General features: G+C 43.9%; 1 protein-coding gene across 6 annotated transcripts in view; it reads right to left on the bottom strand.

The window, feature by feature from the left end:
* Window positions 1–20,657, bottom strand: part of TNC (tenascin C) — an 81,417-nt gene that overhangs the window by 48,527 nt on the left and 12,233 nt on the right. For 5 of the 6 annotated variants that reach the window (XM_081896260.1, XM_081896262.1, XM_081896263.1 and 2 more), the window contains exons 2-3: window positions 5,326–5,918; window positions 1,130–2,722 (exon numbers count right to left, since the gene is read on the bottom strand). In XM_081896260.1, coding sequence (XP_081752386.1) covers window positions 1,130–2,722; window positions 5,326–5,788 — 2,056 coding nt within the window. In that variant the 5' untranslated portion in view covers window positions 5,789–5,918. The remainder of the gene's footprint in view (window positions 1–1,129; window positions 2,723–5,325; window positions 5,919–20,657) is intronic. The other variant, XM_081896261.1, reaches the window with a different exon arrangement.

The raw sequence follows: 20,657 nt of genomic DNA, 5'->3' as shown, positions 1-20,657 counted from the left end.
TTTCTCTTCACTCTAGCCTTCTCTTACTTCCCCTCCATGCTTTAAAGCTCTGTCCAAGTGCTCTTTTTGTTGTTGCTGCTCCTGAGCTTTCCCCAGAAAAACCTGCTCTTTACAGCTGAATTGGAGGAAACGGAAATCCACAGAAAACCCAAATTGCTTTTCGTTGCACTTCAGTTTTAAAGAGCAGGTTTTCATAGGGAAAGCTCTGGGGAGGAAAAGAAAGAGTACTCAGGCTTGGAACTTGAGACCTCTGCCTAGAAAGTGTGGGGCAAAATGGGCCAATGACAAAATGGGCCATAGATATTGCTTACAACATATTAAGTAAACCTACAAAAGATTATGTACTGGTGGTACTTGACACCCAGAAAAACTAGTGAAAATGTATTTAAAAGGGTCTATTTTATGCTGGAAGTGCCACGAAGTGGAGAGAACCCTGAACCATATGTGGTGGCCATGCAAATATGCTCATGTAAATTATCCACACAGAATTAAAAACAGATTCTCAAACTCACATTTCCCCAAATACCAGAGGCCTTTCTATTAGAGATAATAGGTGATGACATTCCAAAAAAGGCACTCAATATTTTTTTGCATGCAACCACTGCACCTAGAATTGTATATGCAAAAAAAAAAAAAAAAAAAAAAGGCAAGAAGAAGGGATACCCACAAAGGAAATTTGGCAGAACAAATGGATAGAATGCATAGAATTAGTAACAATGATGGCAAAACTAAGGAATAAGGATGAGTTAAAGATAAGAAAAGAGTGGAGGTGTTTTGGAGATTATCTTACAGGGTATAATATACAATTTGACCTACAAGTAGGAGTTAACATATGAGTAGCAGATAACATCAAAAAGGAAGTCTTGAAATGATAATGGGTAAAATATGAAGATATGCAGCAGATCAAGATTTCCATAGTATGCCACAGAGAGATGGATTAGGAAGTCTTTGGAAAAGAAGTGATGAATACAGTACAATGTGTGCATAAAAGCTGTTAAAATTTCATAAATAAAAAACAAATAAATAAAAGAATGCTGAGAATGATGGTTCATCCATGTGGGCAACTGCCCCACCTTGCCTCCCACTGGGAGCCCATGCACATAATGATAACTGTTTGGGTGGTACTTACCATCAGAACAGTCATCGCCTACATAACCTTCTTCACAGACACACTGTCCGTTGACACAGCGACCAAGATCATTGCAGTTGTTGGGGCAGGACTGCTCGCTGCAATCTTGTCCCTGGTATCCCTCGTCGCATATGCACACTCCGTTGATGCAGCGCCCTTGATTGTTGCAGTCTTTGGGGCACTGCAGTTGGCTGCAGTCTACCCCGGTGAAGCCCTCTTCACAAACACACTGCCCGTTCATGCAACGGCCTCGGCCACTGCAGTTGTTCACACAGGCCAGTTCTCGGCAGTCATCCCCAACAAAGCCTTCATTGCAAACACACACACCATTGATGCAGCGCCCACGGTTGTTGCAGTCATTGGGGCAGGTCCTTTCAGCACAATCCTCCCCTGTGTAGCCCTCATCACACACACACTGGCCATTGATGCAGCGACCATGCCTGTTGCAGTCTTTTGGGCACCGCAGTTCACTGCAGTCCACCCCAGTGAAGGCGTCATCACACACACACTTGCCATTGACACAGCGTCCCCGGTCGTTGCAGTCATTGGGGCACTGCAGCTGCCCACAGTCCTCACCCACAAAGCCCTCATTGCACACGCACTGCCCATTGATACACCTTCCATGGTTGTGGCAGTCATTAGGGCATTTCAAGTCTCCGCAGTCATCCCCCATAAACCTCTCATCACACTCACACTGCCCCTTGATGCATCGGCCACGGTTGTTGCAGTCATTGGGGCACCGCAGTTCACTGCAGTCATCTCCCATGTACATTTCATTGCACACGCACTGGCCATTCACACAGCGACCGTGATTGTTGCAGTCACTGGGGCATCTCACTTCTCCACAGTCAAGGCCCAGGAAACCCGCATGGCACACACATTGTCCATTAATGCAACGGCCGCGTTTGTTGCAGTCTTTGGGGCACCTCCGGTCAGCGCAGTCATCCCCCATGAACCCTTCATAGCATACACACGAACCCTTGTCACAACGACCATTCCCATGGCAGTTGCTGGGACAAGTCATTTCCCCACAATCTTCTCCAGTGAACCCAGCATCGCAATAGCAGGTCCCATTAACGCAACGGCCACGGTCGTAGCAGTCGTTGGGGCAAATAAGCTCACTGCAATCTTCTCCAGTGTAACCTTCGTCACACTCACACTCCTCCTCCACACAGCGCCCACGGTTATTGCAGTTATTGAGGCACAGGGATTGGCTGCAGTCTGTCCCACTGAAGCCTTCTGTACAGATGCACTGCCCATTGACGCATTTCCCATTCTCACTGCATGGCACCAAGCAAACTTCCTGGCTACAGTCCTCCCCGGCGTAGCCATCAAAACACACACACTTGCCATCAACACATTTGCCTTGGTCATTGCAGTCCCCAGGACATGTCAGTTGCCCACAGTCCTCCCCTGTGAAGCCTTCATCACAAATGCACTTGCCATTGACACATTGCCCTCTGTTGTTGCAATTCTGGGGGCATTCTGGTTCAGAGCAGTTGGGGCCCTTCCAACCAGGTTCACAGATGCAGCCACAGACATCATTACTGTAGTTTCCCCGTCCACTGCAGTAGGGAGTAGCATCAATGTGACCTGTGCCAGTGAAACAAGGAAGCAGGCCATCATAAAAAAATACAGCAATGGCTAACAAAGAAGCACCAGAAAACATTATGGATTAGAAGTTTCCCTCCGTTAACATAAACACATGAGAAGAGCCCTGACGGATCAGGCCAATGGCCCATCTAGTCCAGCATCCTGTTATCACAGTGGTTGCCTGGATGCTTATGGGAATCCCACTAGCAGGACCTGAGCACAACAGCCCATTCCCCAACTTGTGATTCCCAAGAACTGGTATTCAGAGGCACACTGCTACTCTTTCCAAGTCCTGGTTTAAGTCAGAAATTTTCAAAAAAAATCAAACTTGGGGAAAAACCAACCAATCACCTGTACTGGCATCCTTTCAGCTTCTGACAATACTTACATAGGCATTCCCTTTTTCTCTTGACTTGAGGCTCCTGTTTTAACTGCTTAAATGGGATTGTTTTGTTACATGTTTTGGTGATGCAAGTTTATGTTGTTTTAATGTTTTATTCTCCAACTAAATTATATCTGGAACAGACTCATTGAAATTAGTCATGACAATTCATTTCAGTGAGTCTTCTCTGAGCTATGTTCAGTGTTCTCTGTCTGCTGAAGCAAAAGTCTCTTGGGCTAGTGGACGTCTGAGTGTTAGCCGTGGGCAAGCTGAAATTCATTGCAGGACAGAGTGCCAAATATGTTGTGCAGCAAAGTTACCACAAACCTGCTTATGCATTTTCTTGTGCATTCACAAACAGAACACGTATGCCACTAAATGCCTTTAACATAGAATTTACATTTGATACAATACAATGTGCCTTTTCATTATGGATGTTTTTATATTTGTGTAGCTGTTTTTGTAACCCACTTACATTCTTATCTTGGCATTAAGCAATTAATGATAATGAGAAGTTGGTTCACTGACTTTTCTGCCTTCCTTGGCATTCTTGATTCATAAACCTGCACTGATAAAACATGGTGGGGAGGAATCTCAGTAACTGCAAATGTATGTGTGATTTCAGGATTGCTTTTGTGTGGCCTTCACTGGATGAACTGTGCATGGGGAATGATTTTCCAGGGCTGACAACAGGGGCCTGTATTACCATGCTCCTGCTAAGGCCCGTCCTCTAGTAGGGTACCTACAGCCAATCCCAATTGCTTCCTAACTGTGATGCACTACCTCCTTGCATATAGTCTATCCACCTACCCAGGGGTAGGAGACTCAGGCTCCAGAGCCATACACAACCCTCCATGCCTCTTTTTTTGGCCCTCGAAAGGACTCTCTCCAGACCATAGAGCCTCCCACAGGCTGCATCCAGCCTGAGTACATTTGGGTGGCTGGAATGCTTCTTTGATAATGCTTCTTGCTTGCCTGGATGCTGGATGGAGAATTGTGATGTGTGTGTACAGACCTCTCACTTTTGCATGGCCGGAATGCAACTTATTGCACAAAAGTGAGATAGAATCCCTAGCTACCCACCGTCTATTCACAACACACTCACCACTTAAAACAGGGAAAAGTACCAGCCACACTGGGGTTTATTTTGTGACTGCTAATAGGATTTAATATTGATTCCCCTTTAAATGTTGAATGTTCTATGCATTTTGTGTTCTGAATGTGTAAGTAGGCTCTTTGAAGAAATATTTGGGAATGTGAGGTATACATTATTAAAGAGAATGAACAAATAAAACAATTGCACCCTGTACCTGTTATCCATCATGGGCCTTTCTCGACTACAACTTCCTTTCCTGATTTATTTATTTTGGTCCACCTAATAGATTGAAAGCCTTTTAGGACAGCAGACATCTGAGGAATCTGCAGTTTATTGTGCAGCATTTCTGAATCCCACAACAATAACACCTGTTGTTATGGCTTGGTGGTAGAACATCTGCTCTGCATGCACTGGACCATCTGCTCCAGAATTCGGCAGCTGGTCTGGTTACTGGGAGTGGTAGTTTAGACCATATAACACCAGTCCTGAAAGACCTACATTGGCTCCCAGTATGCTTCTGAACACAATTCAAAGTGTTGGTGCTGACCTTGAAAGCCCTAAATGGCCTCGGCCCAGTATACCTGAAGAAGCATCTCCACCCCCATTGTTCAGCCCAGACACTGAGGTCGTCCTCCAAGGGTCTTCTGATGGTTCCCTCACTGCAAGAAGTGAGGTTACAGGGAGCCAGGCAGTGGGCCTTCTCAGTGGTGGCACGCTGTGGAATGCCCTCCCATCAGATGTCAAGCAAATAAACAACTATCTGGCTTTTAGAAGACATCTGAAGGCAGCCCTGTTCAGGAAGTTTTTAATGTCTGATGTTTTATTGTGCTTTTAATTCTGTTGGGAGCCACCCAGAGTGGCTGGCAAAAACCAGCCAGATGGGTGGGGTATAAAAAATAAATTATTATTATTATTATTATTGCCAGCATCTCCTGGTAGGACAGGAAGTGCTCCCTGCCTGAAACTTTGGAGAGCTGTTGCCAGTCAGTGTAGACAATGCTCGACTAGATGGACCAGTGGTCTGACTCAGCATAAGGCAGCTTCCTTTGTACCTAACTCAGCACCCCAGTCATTACATTGTTGAAGGGCCACAGCTCAGTAGTTGGAGCATCTGCTTTGCCATACCTATTGCTGGTTGTCCACTGGGGCAGCACCCGGATCCACTGGTGCACTGGTCTCGCAGAGAGGACACCAGTCCCTCCAGTTCCTCCAACCTACTTAGGAGATCCTTGATATCAGGGGCTGCTGCACAGCCACAAGCCCGCCGTGGGATGTTTATCCTGTGTGTGAAGACAATCTGGTTCTCCTCATTCAATGTATGCTCCTGGTATTGCTTGTCCTGCTCAGTCTGAGTCTTGAGTTCTGAGTCGCCACTTGCTGAGTCCAAGTCCACAGAGCAGAGGTTGCCTGCGGGGACTTTAATATTGTAGACATGGTTAAAGACCACAGGCTGGTTGTCCTCCGGCAATGTGACATTGAGTCCAGCCTCCCTCTTCTGCCGAATAATTCTTTTGATGAGTCCACCATGAACATGTTGATGGAATAAAGCGATGGTCACCAAGGCCAGTACCCAAACATGGAGGCCCATGTTGAGGTTCAGTTCCTTGGGAATTCTCTTATGGCTTCAAATCTCCTTTATGTTCACAATAGAAAGGAACAATGAGAAAAGCTCGTTTCGATGTGATTGTGCCGATCAGCTCTCCCTCCTATCAATGGTCCTGCAACAGTTAAAGTTACATGGAGCAAGTTACTTCTCTGTGAAACCAATATCATGACAGGGTGGTTGACCTCCAGGAAGAGGTCAGCAGTGAGTTCAGAAGCGATCAGTTTGCAACTGAATAAGACCTTCAAAACTGTGGTGAAACAGAGTGGCAGATGCAGACTCTAGGATATGCTGAGCCCAAACCATTTAAGTTGTTGTGGAGTCAACACCAGCACCTTGAACCAAATCTAGAAAGTGATATGTAATACAGATGGGTGAACACCCCTTGGCTTGATCTAGAAGAAAATGTGTCCTTCTGAGCTTCCTTGATTGGTGGGGAAGGTCCTCATCATCTGGATGAGGCCTTTGTGTGGCTCGTGAAATATTAGCCTGAGGTGGGGAACCTTAGGTCTGGGGGCTAAATGCAGCCTTTAAGGTCTCTCTACCTGGCACTTTGGACTCTCCCTGAGCTACACCCACTCTCCCTAGGCCATGCCCATCACCAGTCCTTTTCCATGTCCTCCCTTGAGTGCTTTTGCTTGGCTGGAATGAGTCCATGGACTATTACAATGCCTCTTGCTTGACTGGATTATGTTTGTGTGTATATTTGGCACGGTTGGGATGTAGCCAACTGTACAGAAGGTAAGAGTTACATCTGTTGCCACACCCATTTTTGCATCTATTGTTGTTGCTCTTGTTGTTATTCTACCACACTATTCAGTTCAAACAAACACTCAAATAAATAAAAAAAGAAATAGAAATCCAGTACATAATATTGAAACCTCAAATGCAGTAAAGAATAAATACCATTCATTGGAAGCAGCAAAACAACTTCTCAGATCCATAATTGTATTCCTGAAGATGAGGGTAGCTTGAACCTTCCCACACTTTGCACTGTTAAGTTGGATGGCTTTGTTATTGCTTGCCCCCCTTGTATGCCCTCCAACATTTCTCCAATGAAACGAGGGACATCCCATTCCATATTGATAATTTTCCTATTCATACCCGACACATCTTACTGCATTGCCCTAGGCACTCTGGACAGCTTCCAACACATATAAAAACATAATAAAACAAGAAACATTTTAAAAAATATATTCCCTAGACAGGGTTGTCTTCAGATGGCTCGGGGGTCAGACAATTCCATACCCTCCAACATTTCTCCAGTGAAAATCGGGAAATCCTAAGGCACTGGCTTCTGCCAATTACTTCTTGGTATCTCAGTTTACCTTTTCATAATAAAACATAGAGCCCCTGGGGCACAGCAGATTAATTCTGTTGAAACAAGAGAGGCAAGAGAGAGGCCACTGTGTGCCCATAATTACTTAAGTATGCTTAGAGAGATGTTAAACCAAGGAGGTGGGCTCATGATACCTCTAGCTCCATCAGGCAGGAAGACAGAATGTTGTTGTTGTTAATTTTAGGCCTGTGCACTGGTTTCAGTCAAAGTCCACATCCTGAACAAAACAGGGCCAATGGAGGGAGATCCAGGCTTTGGCTGAGGCGAGCAAGTTCTAGACTGCCCAGGGTCAAGGATTCCAAAGTGGCCAGGGCTGTTAGGGTATGAAGCATCAGGTAGGAAGAAGATTTGGCTATTTATCTATGCATCTTTTCCCAGATGATACACAAAAGAGCACATTAATACTGAGCAGGATTGAACCCTAAGGTGATTCAAACCAGCAGGCTGCAGGTGTGTGATACGCCAACATGATCATTTCAGGGAATGTTCTAGTGAAACATCACCCAGCAGGATGGACCCTCCTGTTCTGCAAGGTGGTCAAGAGGAGGGGATGGACACACAGCACCTCCTTCCTTTGCCCCTCACAGCCATAATTAGGATTTTAAAACCATTCCTACCACTGAGTTGATTTGGGTCCAGATCCAGGTTGGATGTTCCCTGGGTCAGCCCAGCCTAGGTTTGGGGGAATTTGGGGGCCCATTGCATTGGTGGGGAGGCTGTGCATTGCTCTCCCTTTTTTACATTTCTCTAGGCAATTTACAGATATACCATAAAACAACTAAAAGTATTTCTAAGCACCTACAGAAAACAACAAAATGAACACCCAAGGCAGATACCTTTTCATCCAGCTGGAAAAGCTTGTCAAAACAAAAATGCCTTTAGTTGTTTCTGTAAAGTATGGATAGTGTATGCCTGTCATATCTCAACAGGAGTACTTTTCTGCCAGGATGCTGTTAGCATCAATGTATGTGTGCATCATGCAGGAAAACCATAAGCAGTGGAGACTGATTTATTGGGGCTAGTGGGGCATTGCCCTACCAACCTCAGCCTGTCCTCAGCACATCCCAGACCTCCTTGCCTTTCTACTTCCAACCATTGCAGGGAGTGGCCCTGCCTGTCAGCTTCCTCCTCCCTTTTTGTAGAACCCAACTGAGAGAAGAAGGTGAACAAGAAAACAATTAGTTCGCTCTACCTATATCTTTGGCTCTGGTTGTGCCTGTCATTGACTCTGGTGGCACCTGCTGTTGGGATCCCAGCCTTCTGCACCACCAGTTCTAATGAGGATCAGCCTCCATTGGTCAGAAGATTATTTTATTATTATTATTATTATTATTATTATTATTATTATTAGGCCTTCTTATGAAATACTCTAAAAGAATCTAGATGCATGGGATAGATAATCTAGAAGACTCTGGGTATTATCAGGTTTGGTCAAATGCAGTTACCTTGTGGAACCCACATTTTAGTAGCTTCCTTACAAGAATATCATGGGGGTGGTGTCCATAGCATTACTGAAATCAAGATGCACTATGTCCACAGAATTCCCTTGTTCCACCAAGATTGTAACTCATGGAATTAGCTGTCAAAAGATGCAGCAATAGCCACCATGTAGCTTAAAACAAGGATGAGGAACCTGTGGCCCTGGACTACAACTCCCTTTCACCCCAGCCAGTACAAACAATTGTCAGGGATGTTGAGATGAGCTGTTAAATGAACTACTTGTTGAGACTCCCCCTGCCCAAAAAAAATCCAACACAATACACAGCCAAATATAGCCACAATTGTTAATGAAATAGAATGCACTGTGCATGGGTAAAACTTTTCATATACTCCCCATAGTATTAAATCACATGGAACAGGGGTGGGGAACTGGAGGTCTTCCAAATGCCATTGGACTACAGCTCCCATCATCCCTGACCATTGGCCATGCTATCTGGGGCTAATGGAGTTCAACAACACTGGGAGAGCCGCAGGTTTCTATATTCACTGATGTAGAAAATAGAAAACTCATTTATACCAAGGCAGGTCATTGATATCTGTCCATGGACAAAAGCTGGCTTCCTTGGCCTGAAGCAAGATGAGCACTGCACCCCATAGTTGTCTTTGACTGGACTTAACCGTCCAGGGGTCCTTTACCTTTTACCTATTCCCTTTTCTGCCTGAAGGTGGTTCTGTGGCTTGAGACCTCAACCTGAAGCCTTCAGCTAAATCATAAGGTTACCAGAGTTTGGATATAATCTGTAATAGTTTGGTTAGTTTTGTGGTGTTCAAGTTCCAAGTTCTGCAGACCCTGAAAATCCCCAATAACCAGAGGCCATAGAACAGCCTTCCCTAAGCTGTTGCCCTCCAGATGTTTTGAACTACAACTCCCATTATTATTGACCATACAGATTAGGGCCAGTTGGAATTGGAGTTCTGAACATCTGGAGGGCATCAGGTTTGAAAAAGCTGCCACAGAAGTGCCAATGTTCTTGTTCGGCAGCCTTCTCTAACTCAGGTCAATTTCTCTCTGCTTATATATTTAAAGCTGCCAAGTGCTTTGGTGTGGGAACTTGGAGGAACCAGTGAGGTCAACTCACTTGTGCATGCTCCAATGAGATGCAAGGGACCTCATTAGGGCAGATTAACAAAAATGAACAGTGGCAGTCAGAGGAGGCTTTCATGGGGAACAGCTTGAAATGGCTTGCCTTGCTTAAGGAAAATCTGCTAGTAGATCCAGTTGCTGCCAAAAGACTCTGGGCCACAGGCCATCTTTTCGCACTTGGTGGGGGGGAACCAGTGTGTCTTGAAAGGGTTTGGGGTTTTTAAAAGAAAAAGAAAAAAGAGAGAGGAGGCAGATTGAGAGGACTGCAGCTTTTGACGCAGCAGGAGTGAGAAGACTTTTGATATGTCATTGCCATTGCTGCTCTTTCTTAATGGGTAAAAGACTCTCTGCCTTCGATGGTTCAACTGTATGGAGAAAGTGGAAAATAAAAATAAAAATAGGATTTCCCCATGTTATTTTACTTTATTGCAGAGATGGGGAACATTTATCTCTCTGGATATTGTTGGAATTCAACTTCAATCTCCCCAGATCATTGATGATGTTGGCTGTGGCTGATGGGAGCTATTCTTTGAAGGCAGAGATTATCAGCAGCAGTGGGTATTTGGGACAAGCATCAAGAATATATATTCACATCCACTTCACAATGACAGGAATCTGGAATGTGAACTTTCATACTCAAGTATACCCTGTATACTCAAGTATACGCCATACCCAGGTGCTGTTGAACTCCTGTCCTCTTTGTGGGCTTCTGAGAAGCATCTGGTTGGCCATTGTGAGAACACAATGTGGAGCTGGATGGGTGTTTGATCTGATTCAGCAGGGCTTTTCTGATGTTCCTAGGATGTTCCACTCATCATCGCGGTTGTTGTCATTTAATTCATTCATTGCTGCTTCTTTTTTCTTTTTTCTTTTTAAAAGGTCTTAGAATGACTCACACAACAGAACATCCATACCACACATTCAAGCAAATAAAACACAAAGATTAACAATAGCAAACTAGAAGAGAATATCAGTCATAAGTAAATAGTCAAAAAGCCCTATCTTCTAATAATAAAAGGTGGGACTGTGACCTGACTCAACAGAGCTCTTCTGATGTTCCTAACTGGGAAGAAACAGTGGCTGAAGGCATGCCAACAGTAACCTCTCTTCCTGCTTTTGCATTGTTATAGACAAAGGTGCTCAGTCATTACCCGACAAATTTATCTATGAGGGGAAGGGCAATAGCTCAGTGGCAGAGCACCTGTGCTGCATTCAGAAGGTCACATGGCATCTCCAGGTAGGGCTGGGAATAGGATCCCCTAATGAAATCCTCCCCTTCATGGATCACTATAGTTTAACATAGTTAAAGCTATGGTTTTCCCAGTAGCGATGTATGGAAGTGAGAGCTGGACCATAAAGAAGGCTGATCGCCAAAGAATGTATGCTTTTGAATTATGGTGCTGGAGGAGACTCTTGAGAGTCCCATGGGCTGCAAGAAGATCAAACCGATCCATCCTGAAGGAAATCAGCCCTGAGTGCTCACTGGAAGGACAGATCCTGAAGCTGAGGCTCCAATACTTTGGCCAACTCATGAGAAGAGAAGACTCCCTGGAAAAGACCCTGATGTTCGGAAAGATGGAGGGCACAAGGAGAAGGGGACGACAGAGGATGAGATGGTTGGACAGTGTTCTCGAAGCTACCAGCATGAGTTTGACCAAACTGTGGCAGGCAGTGGAAGACAGGAGTGCCTGGCGTGCTCTGGTCCATGGGGTCATGAAGAGTCGGACATGACTAAACAACAACAATGAAATCCTAGAAAGCCACTGCCAGTCAGTGTGGACAATATTGAGTTAGGTGGTCTAATGACCTGAACATAAGACAGCTTCCTATATTTCTGCTATACATTTTTATTTTATTTTATTTTATTTTATTTATTTTATTTTGTACATACATACATACATACATACATACATACATACTTGAATTGGCCTGTGACTCTTCCATCGCAAAAGAGAAAAAAGCTGTGTGTGACAGGAACTTTTGCCAGTGTTGTTTGGGGATGGCTGTAAATGGTGTAAATGGATCCCTTTGTTTATAGCAGATGTAATGATGGGCAGGCATGGATAGAATTTCAAAAGGAACTCACAGCATGAAGGCATCACCAAGGGGAAAGATGATTCCCTTTCTCTCTGGCTAAACAAATGCAAAGGAACTTGATTTGCAATGGTAAAATAAGAGAAACCCAATCTCTCTAAGGGCGAATTCTAGACACTCTCAAGAAACAGGCATGGCTTACTGTTGTTGATCTTAATATATAATTATTTCATTTCATTTATTAATTGCTTCCCCTGAGCCATCCCAAAATGATATACAACATAACAAAGACATATGTAAAATGGCTACTTATATATAAACCTTTGAAACAATTGCAAATAGAAACATTCACACACAGCACATACAACAACTGGGATAAAATATAACCATTTAGAACCAGTGTGGTGTAATGATTAGAGTGTCAGATTAGGACCTGAGAGACCAAGATTTAAATATGTAGGAATGGGTTTAGACACTAAGAGAGGATATATTGTTTACTTATTATTTATTCCTTGCTCACGTTAGTAAGATCTTCAGAGTATCATCCTTTGTAGCTTAAATTTGGAAACTAAGACAAGTTTGATTTGACATTCTAGGAACAACAATCCAGGATGATTTTAAGGCAGGCTGGATTTTCCTGGTATTACCTCTCCTTCCCCACCCCTCTCAAACAAGAACAATCACACAAACATTGTTTTGTGAAGAAATAAAAGTAGTATTTACTTACATAATCTAGGTATTGAAGCATCAGTTTACAGAAGCAAAATAAAGGCAGGTTTATAACTACTATCTAAGTTACAAGAATACAAAAATAGTTTCTGAGCTGCAAAGCTCAGACATGCATATGTGGTCAACTTGGAAGCATGATGAAGAAAGAGGAGGCTACCCAGGCAGGAAGGAACTATGTAGTGTTACAGCTTCCTACCAAGGCAGACAAAGGAAGTGATCTCAGAGAGTTCTCTCTAGCAAATTTTACAGGAAAGCTCTGTGAGCTTCAGCCCCTTCACGGGCTCATCTGGCAAAGCATGAATTGCTGGCCTGACTCCAATAATGTCCCATGAAATCCCCACTCATTTATGAAGCTCACTTGGTGACTTGTCCAGTCCCTTGTCCCTCAGCCTAACCCACCTCACAGTGTTGTTCTGTGGATAGAACAAGAGCAGAGAACCATGTACACCATCTTGAGCTCTTTGGAGGAAAAGGTGGTATATAAACGTAGTAAGTAAAATAGAAAATAAATTAGAAGGCTTCTTGAAAGAAGGCCATCTTTAGAAGGTGCACAAAGGACAAAAGAGAAGGGAATTTTAAAGGTTAGGTGTTTCCACACTAAAGTCCTGGTTTCAATATTGTGAGAAATGGACCTCCTGATAAGATGGTCTGTGGAAAACACCCTATCCTGCAGAATGCTGTGATCAGTTGGGTGTTTAGAGGGGTATGTAGTAATATTTCATTCATATATACCAGGGATGGGGGAACCTATGGCTTTCTAAATGTTGGACTCCATCTCTCATCAACCCCAGTCAGCAAGGCCAGTGGCGAAGGATGATGGGAGTTGGAGTCTATAAACTTCTGAAGGGTGATAGTATATATTAGCGATGGGGAACCAAATTGTAATCTCAGTTCTCTGAACACAGCCAAAATGCAAAAGGTGGAAGAAAGAGGAAACTTGGGGAATGCCAAGGTTTGGATAAATACCCCCCAAAATGGAGTGTGACTCTACATGGGGGAGCATCCCCAAATCTCAATAAGTTCAGAGTATTCTCAGTGGCTATGGAATGCTAAGTGACTGTTCAAAAGGGAGAGGAAGTCATGCCATCTTACTAGTAGAAGTTGGAGGCTTATTTATGTTTTCTTTCTTGCTTGCATGGCTAGAATATGTCAAACAGGAGGAAAGCAGACCTCAGCACATCTGCAATCTCTTGTTAATGGGATATGTCTATCAGGGATGTCTCAATGATTTGGCGCTAATGATATGCAATTAACAGGAGTTACAGGAGATTAAATACCGAGACATGAACACAGAATGACTAATTCTGAATTATGAATGCCAGTTGCTTATTCAGACAGAGCAAAATTGATTGTTTCATTTCCAGGAGTGAGTTATGAGGAGCGTGGAGATCCTTTTATTTAGGCAAGGCTTTTCCGTAAATCTGGCCAGCTAAATATAACCATTACATAATGCACTCCTTGGTGCTACTTATTCAAACATCTGACTCAAAGCAACTGTGTTTATAAAAAGTATCCAAAGTTTATCTGACATAACCCACAGCAGTCAATAGATTCATGGCTACAGTGGATGGGCTTCAGCTGTGAAAGGTTTCACTGCTTGGTGTTTTTGGCTAAGACGGGTTGGCGTCAAGCTTGTTAGCAAAGACCCAAAGCGCAGTCCATCATCCCTCCAGTTCTACTATGTAGTAGGGATAGGCACAGGCTATAAATTTTGGTTCACCCTGAACTTGAAGCTTCAGAAAACTGTCCAACAATTTCCAAAGTGCTCCATAGGCTGCCTGATTTGACTCTCATTTTATCAGAGTGGACTTTACCCCATCCCACTGCTGTCTGAGATCAGAAAAATGGCTATACTTTCCCTTCCTTTTGATAGAAGTGGGTGGAATTTGCAGGCATACTAGCCCTTCCAGGGTGGGTAAAGCCTTGCCAATCACAGGCAAATAGCAACTGCTCTATGTGAGTTTCTTGTGTTGCTAGGTTTTGAGATATGTAAACGCTTCTGTAAAATCTTCCTGTAACTGTGTTTCAGGAATGCTCTTGTAGGTTAGAGTTGCTTGATGAAGACTTTTTCTTTTAATTAAGTTTTCTAATTTTTAAGTTTTATTGCATTTGTCAACTCCATTTAAAAAAATCTCTTTGTATACCACTTAGAATCTTCACCACTTAGAAACCATATATATCTATATAAATAGCTGGAATATATATATAAATAATAAATTTCTGTTAATTTTGATGTCAGCTGAACTGATCCATACCACCAGGCTTAAACTGCAGGTTCAATTTCTTTCTTTTGCTGCAAATTAACGTGAAATTGGGATTGACAGGTGAAACTGACACAAATCAGTGGCTGTCCTATCCACTCCCTAAGTCTGAGTGGTAGAAACTATTGGTAGAAATTATACACAGAACTTCCCATAATATTGACACTTGTGATCCCAATTCTCAGTAGGAAAAGGTTTGGAGCACCTACCCTGCCAAACATGAGCCTGACCAAACTGCGGGAGGCAGTAGAAGACAGGAGTGCCTGGCGTGCTCTGGTCCATGGAGTCACGAAGAGTCGGACACGACTAAATGACTAAACAATAACAACCCTGCCTTCAATGCCTTTCCCAGGCTTGAGGTAATTTTCTGGGGCCTTGGGACAGGGGGAAGAGAAGGTGGAAGAAGGCTTCATACACAATGAAGGCAGACATAGTTTGTTCACACAGGAAAGCAGCTCTGCATGAATTTTGTCAATACCCCTAAAGCAGGCATGTCCAGCTCCCAAGAGACTGTTATCTATTCCCAGTATTAAAAAAAACTGGCAGTGATCTACCCATTGTCACTGGAGGGAGGAGGAGTGTGCGTGCGGTGGGTGCCCAGAGTTTTTAAGCTCCCCCCGTAACTTTTTGTACAAAATAGGATCCCAAGATCCATCAGGATCAGCCAGGGATCTACTGGTAGATTGCGATCTACTGGTTGGACATCCCTGCCCTAAAGGTATCTGGAATAGACTCAGAAATGAAGAGCACCTTTTCAAATGAAGAAGGTGACAGTTTTGAGACAACTCTGTCTAAACCACAGGTGAAAATCATCTCTCCCCCCCCCCCGAACAATGGCTTTATTTCTTCTGGGCAACCTTGTGGGGTGACATGTCAAAAGCTTGTGGGTGTGACCAAAGGCAAAGTGGGTGGAGCAATTAACATAAATCTCACCTTTGTAGAGTAGGCTAGTTTCTACACACACCTCTATTCTCCATCCTGATAACCAAGAGGTATTATCAGAGCTCAATGGCACATTCCCATCAGGGATAAACATTCAAGGAGGGCATGAAGTAGGGGTGGTAAGGGATGTGGCCTGTGAACAATCCCACTACATAGCACAACATTCATTCACCTCAATCTGAGGGTGCTTTCTCCTGGCCTGAACTTTGTGAGCATTGCTGGGCACAGATAGATCTCATTTTAGGAGAGTCAAATTGGCTCCACTAATTGGATCATGAAGCACTAGAAAATGCAATCAGGACTGGAAAAAATGAGGATGCATCGAAAGACAACTCATCAACAGCATGGAAACTGACATATGTCAAAATGAGGAAAGAACACTAGTATGTTGGAGAGAGGCTTTTGGCAAATCAGCCAACTCAAGTTATTGATAAGAGGCCATTGTTTTGGTTGTGTGTGTGTATGTGTGCGCTTGTTTGCGTGATAAGGAAAAGTGATAACGTAAATCACCCATTAATAGGGGCAGGGGATGAAATTCAATTCAATTCACATTTCAAGGCAAACCTACTTCATTCACACTTTCCAAAACAAAATGCAATCCGAAACACAGCAATCCTTCAAAATTCACACACCTCTAAATTTTGCAGTGTATTTCTCCTGGTCATGTGATGCACACAACATTGCCTATGCAAGGGTAAACTGTGCATCGAAATGCATATATTAGTGGAAATAGCATGCAAATAAATGCATTATGTTGGAGAAAATGATCTTGCAATAATTTGTATAGTAGGCAAAAACTACCTTCAAAAATATACATATTAGGAAAAAATTACACTAAAATGCTGATGAATGTTCATGAGGACTTTAAAAAGAAGTGCAAACTAATGTGGAGCGCTAAATGAGAAATGGAGGTCAACTAACATGGACAGCATTTCCCACCCTTACCCACTGGTAAGCTTGCCTCTTATCAGCAAAGCCGTTGCTATTATCTTCCACCCTTTTCCAGGGCCTGTCCATAAAGGGCCTCGGGTAGATCCAGTTTATACAAAGGCCATAGATTGAAAACAGCAGGTCACCATGGCACAATGAGCAGCAACGATCAGACTGAAGAGGGGGAACATTAACTCTGTTCTAAAAATGGAAATGGAGCTTCAGAAGTAGGCCACACAAAATGACTCCCTGGAAAGCAAAAAAAACCTGCTTCCCCGCCTCCCTGCCAGCTTCTCTTTGGAAACTCTCACTCACTCACTCTGCCTCTGCAAGCTCATTATAGGCAGTGCCGTGCCCTTAGATTAGAACCTGATGGAAATTCAGCTACTCCACCTAGGGTGTCCATGTACCCTAATTTGCACAGGAAGGTCCTCTATTTGGGAAGGAAGCCTGTTTGAAGGAATCCTCCATTTGAATGACTGTCTAGTCCAAGTCTGGATTGCAGATAAACAGCCCTAAGAAGGGAGAGCCGCATAAGGCATACCTCAGTGGTGGAAGATCTGCTTTGCATGCAGAAGGTCCCAGGTTCAATTCCTGGTGTCTCCAGGTAGGGATAGGAGAGAATTCTGCCTGAAACTCTGAAAAGCCACTGGCACTGACTAGATGGACCAATGACTAATGACCAGTGACACTAACTGAAGCCAGAGGGACCAAAGATCTGACTCAGTAAAAGGTAGCTTCCTATGGTCCAGGGAAACTGCCCACCAACAGTAAGCACCTGGTTAGCAAACCAAGGAAGCACACAGACCTCCTAATTAATGTCTTCCCAACTAGAGTAGGGAACTGGGCATGTTTAGCCTGGAGAAGAGGAGGTTAAGGGGTGATATGATAGCCATGTTCAAATATATAAAAGGATGTCACATAGAGGAGGGAGAAAGGTTGTTTTCTGCTGCTCCAGAGAAGCAGACACGGAACAATGGATCCAAACTACAAGAAAGAAGATTCCACCTAAACATTAGGAAGAACTTCCTGACAGTAAGAGCTGTTCGACAGTGGAATTTGCTGCCAAGGAGTGTGGTGGAGTCTCCTTCTTTGGAGGTCTTTAAGCAGAGGCTTGACAACCACATGTCAGGAGTGCTCTGGTGGTGTTTCCTGCTTGGCAGGGGGTTGGACTCGATGGCCCTTGTGGTCTCTTCCAACTCTATGATTCTATGATTCTAGAGTAAGATGCATTTGATTTCTGCTTAAAGTATAGTAATTACTTCCAGATTTGCATAAATCAGCATATACTAATTGCATAAAATCATACAATCTTAGAGTTGGGACCCAAGAGTCATCTAGTCCAACCCCCTGCAATGCAGGAATCTCAGCTAAAGCATCCATGACAGATGACCATCCAGCCTCTGCTTAAAAACCTCCAAGGAAGAAGAGTCCATCACCTCTCGGGGGAGTCTGTTCCACTGTCAAACAGCTCTTACTGTCAGAAAGCTTTTTCGACTGCTTAGTCAGAATCTCCTTTCTTGTAACTTGAAGCCATAGCCTCAATTTCTAACCTCCAGAAAAGGAGTAAACAAGCATGCTCCCTATTTCATGTGACAGCCCTTTAGATATTTGAAGATGGCTATCATATCTCCTCTCAGTCTCCTCTTTTCCAGGCTAAGCATACCCAACTCCTTCAAGCGTTCCTCATAAGGCTTAGCTTCCAGACCCTAGATCATCTTGGTTGACCTCCTCTGCACACGTTCCAGCTTGTCAACAGCTTTCTTAAATTGTGGCACATAGAGATGAATACATTTGTCCCTATTGAAATTTATTTTGTTAGCTTGTGCCCAGTTCTCCAATCTGTTGTGGTCGTTTTGAATTCTGAGTCTGTCTTCTGTGGCATTAGCTACTGCTCCCAGTTATGCAAATTTGCTCCCACCTGCAAATTTGATGAGCATCCCCTCAATTCCTTCATCCAAATCATTTATAAAGACGTTGAACAACAATGGGCCCAGGACAGAACCCTGCACCACCCCACTTGTTACTTTTTTCCAGGATGATGAATAACCATTAATGAGTACTCTTTGGGCCTGGCCAACTCCTTTAGGCCTGGCCAGCCTAAACCTAACAGTTACCTTGTTCAACTCACATTTTACCAGCCTCCTCATGAGAATATCATGGGGAACTTTGTTAAAAGCCTTACTGAAATCAAGATCAGGGTTCAAAATCCCTTCTCAGCCATAACACTCACTGGATGACCCGGTGCCATTCATTCACTCTAAACGACTGCACAGGGCTTTTATGAGGATCAAATGGGGAGGAGGAAAAGTAGGTATGCCACCTTGGGATCCTTAGAGGAAAGGTGGGATATACGTCTAATAAAATAAATAAAATAAAATAGCACAACGCAGAACAGTACTTCGCCTTCACCGAAACACACACTGGAGTTTTCAGATCAGTTTTCCCCACACCCCAACTACATGTGCAGCAAGTTTCCCCACCACCCTGTTTCCAAATACCCCTCCTTTTTGAAAAGACATATGTGGAGCTGGCAAAGATCTGAAAAAGATCTTTTTTAAAACATGCCTTTGGAAAGTTCATTTGCCAAGTTACACATGGTCGGGAGCTCATTTTTTGTCAATGACTTCATTTTGAATTATGCCAAGCCCTTTACAGCTTTCATATATATATATATAGGCCTTGTAATTCTTTTCTCTTTTTTGTCACCCTTTGTACTCCCCCACGCCCCAAAATAAATTGCAGCAGCTAATGTGAAGTTTAAACATAAGGCTGATGTTTCAGTTTCAGGATCCTTGGGACTTCTTTTTTGAAACACAGATCAGATTCTACAGCACACCCTCCAATATTTCAAGGTGGGCAAATTGGGACACACACACACACACACAAACAAACATACACCCCATTCTACCACTTACTCACCCACTCACTGATGCCTGATACACCACCCACTTGCCCCCACCTTTCACCCACATTCACTTCCACCGCACATACACCTGATGTCACCTTACCTTTGCTCACTCATGCATGGGCATGCCTGTCAGCTGGCTGGCTGCTGCCATGTGCCTCTGCCTGCCACCACACACACACACACACACACACAGAGGGCCACAGTGATGTACTTCCAGAAGTGGCACCGGCTTCCAGAAGTACATTGCTGTGGCCCTCCTTGTGTGTGTATGGCAGTGGTCAGTGGCAGCCAGTTAGTGAAGGCGCAGAACCAAAGAAAGCACTGAACCATAAGAAATCCCAGGACATCCTGGGTTGGAATCAGAAACCAGGGTGGCTTTTGTAATTCCGGGAAGTCCGGGTTAAAATGGGGCAGTTGTTCAGTATGCTACAGGCCTTTCTAATATGGTGTTCTAGCTATTAATCCATTTATTGAAAAGCTGTTCCACTGGATGAAGCCAATCTGGTCTTTTTTAAAATAGAAAAGTTTGACCCCACCGAGCCTGGTCCATTAAGGCAAAGAGGCTGTTGCCCCACCAACCACATTCTGCCCAGAGCCAGAGTCTTCTAATCTTCTTTCTTACTTACAACCAGCCCAGGACATAGCCCTGGCTGAGAGCTTCCACCTCCTCCTTAGTCTCATTGCTGCCTCCTGTAGAACTTAGCAGGGAGGAGGATTATTGGAGAAAAACTAGAATGAATTCAACTCTGCATGTCATCAGCTCTAGTTTCACCTACTTCTGGGCTCCACACCTTCCACCCCAAGTGTCCCAGTGGCTGAGCCGGATTTAGGGCAGCAGTGATTCCGTCACACTGGGAGTTGAGCCTAGGGGCGCCTCAGGGATTTACAACTATCATGTATAGTGAATTGATCAGAAAGGGGGTGGGTAGGCCACCAAATTTTGTCCTCACACTAGGTACCACTGAAATTTGAAAAACCAAACTCCACCCCTGCCAGTGGGCACCATTAACTTCCTTTTACTGCCCAGTATGACGGAACCGATTTTCATGTCTGCATTAATCAGTGATAGCAGACTTTACTGGCAATGGCTGAGAATGGAAACAAGCAGTTCAGATGTGCCTGCA

This window comes from Podarcis melisellensis, assembly GCF_964234715.1.
Source record: "Podarcis melisellensis genome assembly, chromosome: Z".
Classification (NCBI taxonomy): Eukaryota; Metazoa; Chordata; class Lepidosauria; order Squamata; family Lacertidae; genus Podarcis; species Podarcis melisellensis.
This window is presented reverse-complemented; position numbering and strand designations above follow the sequence as displayed.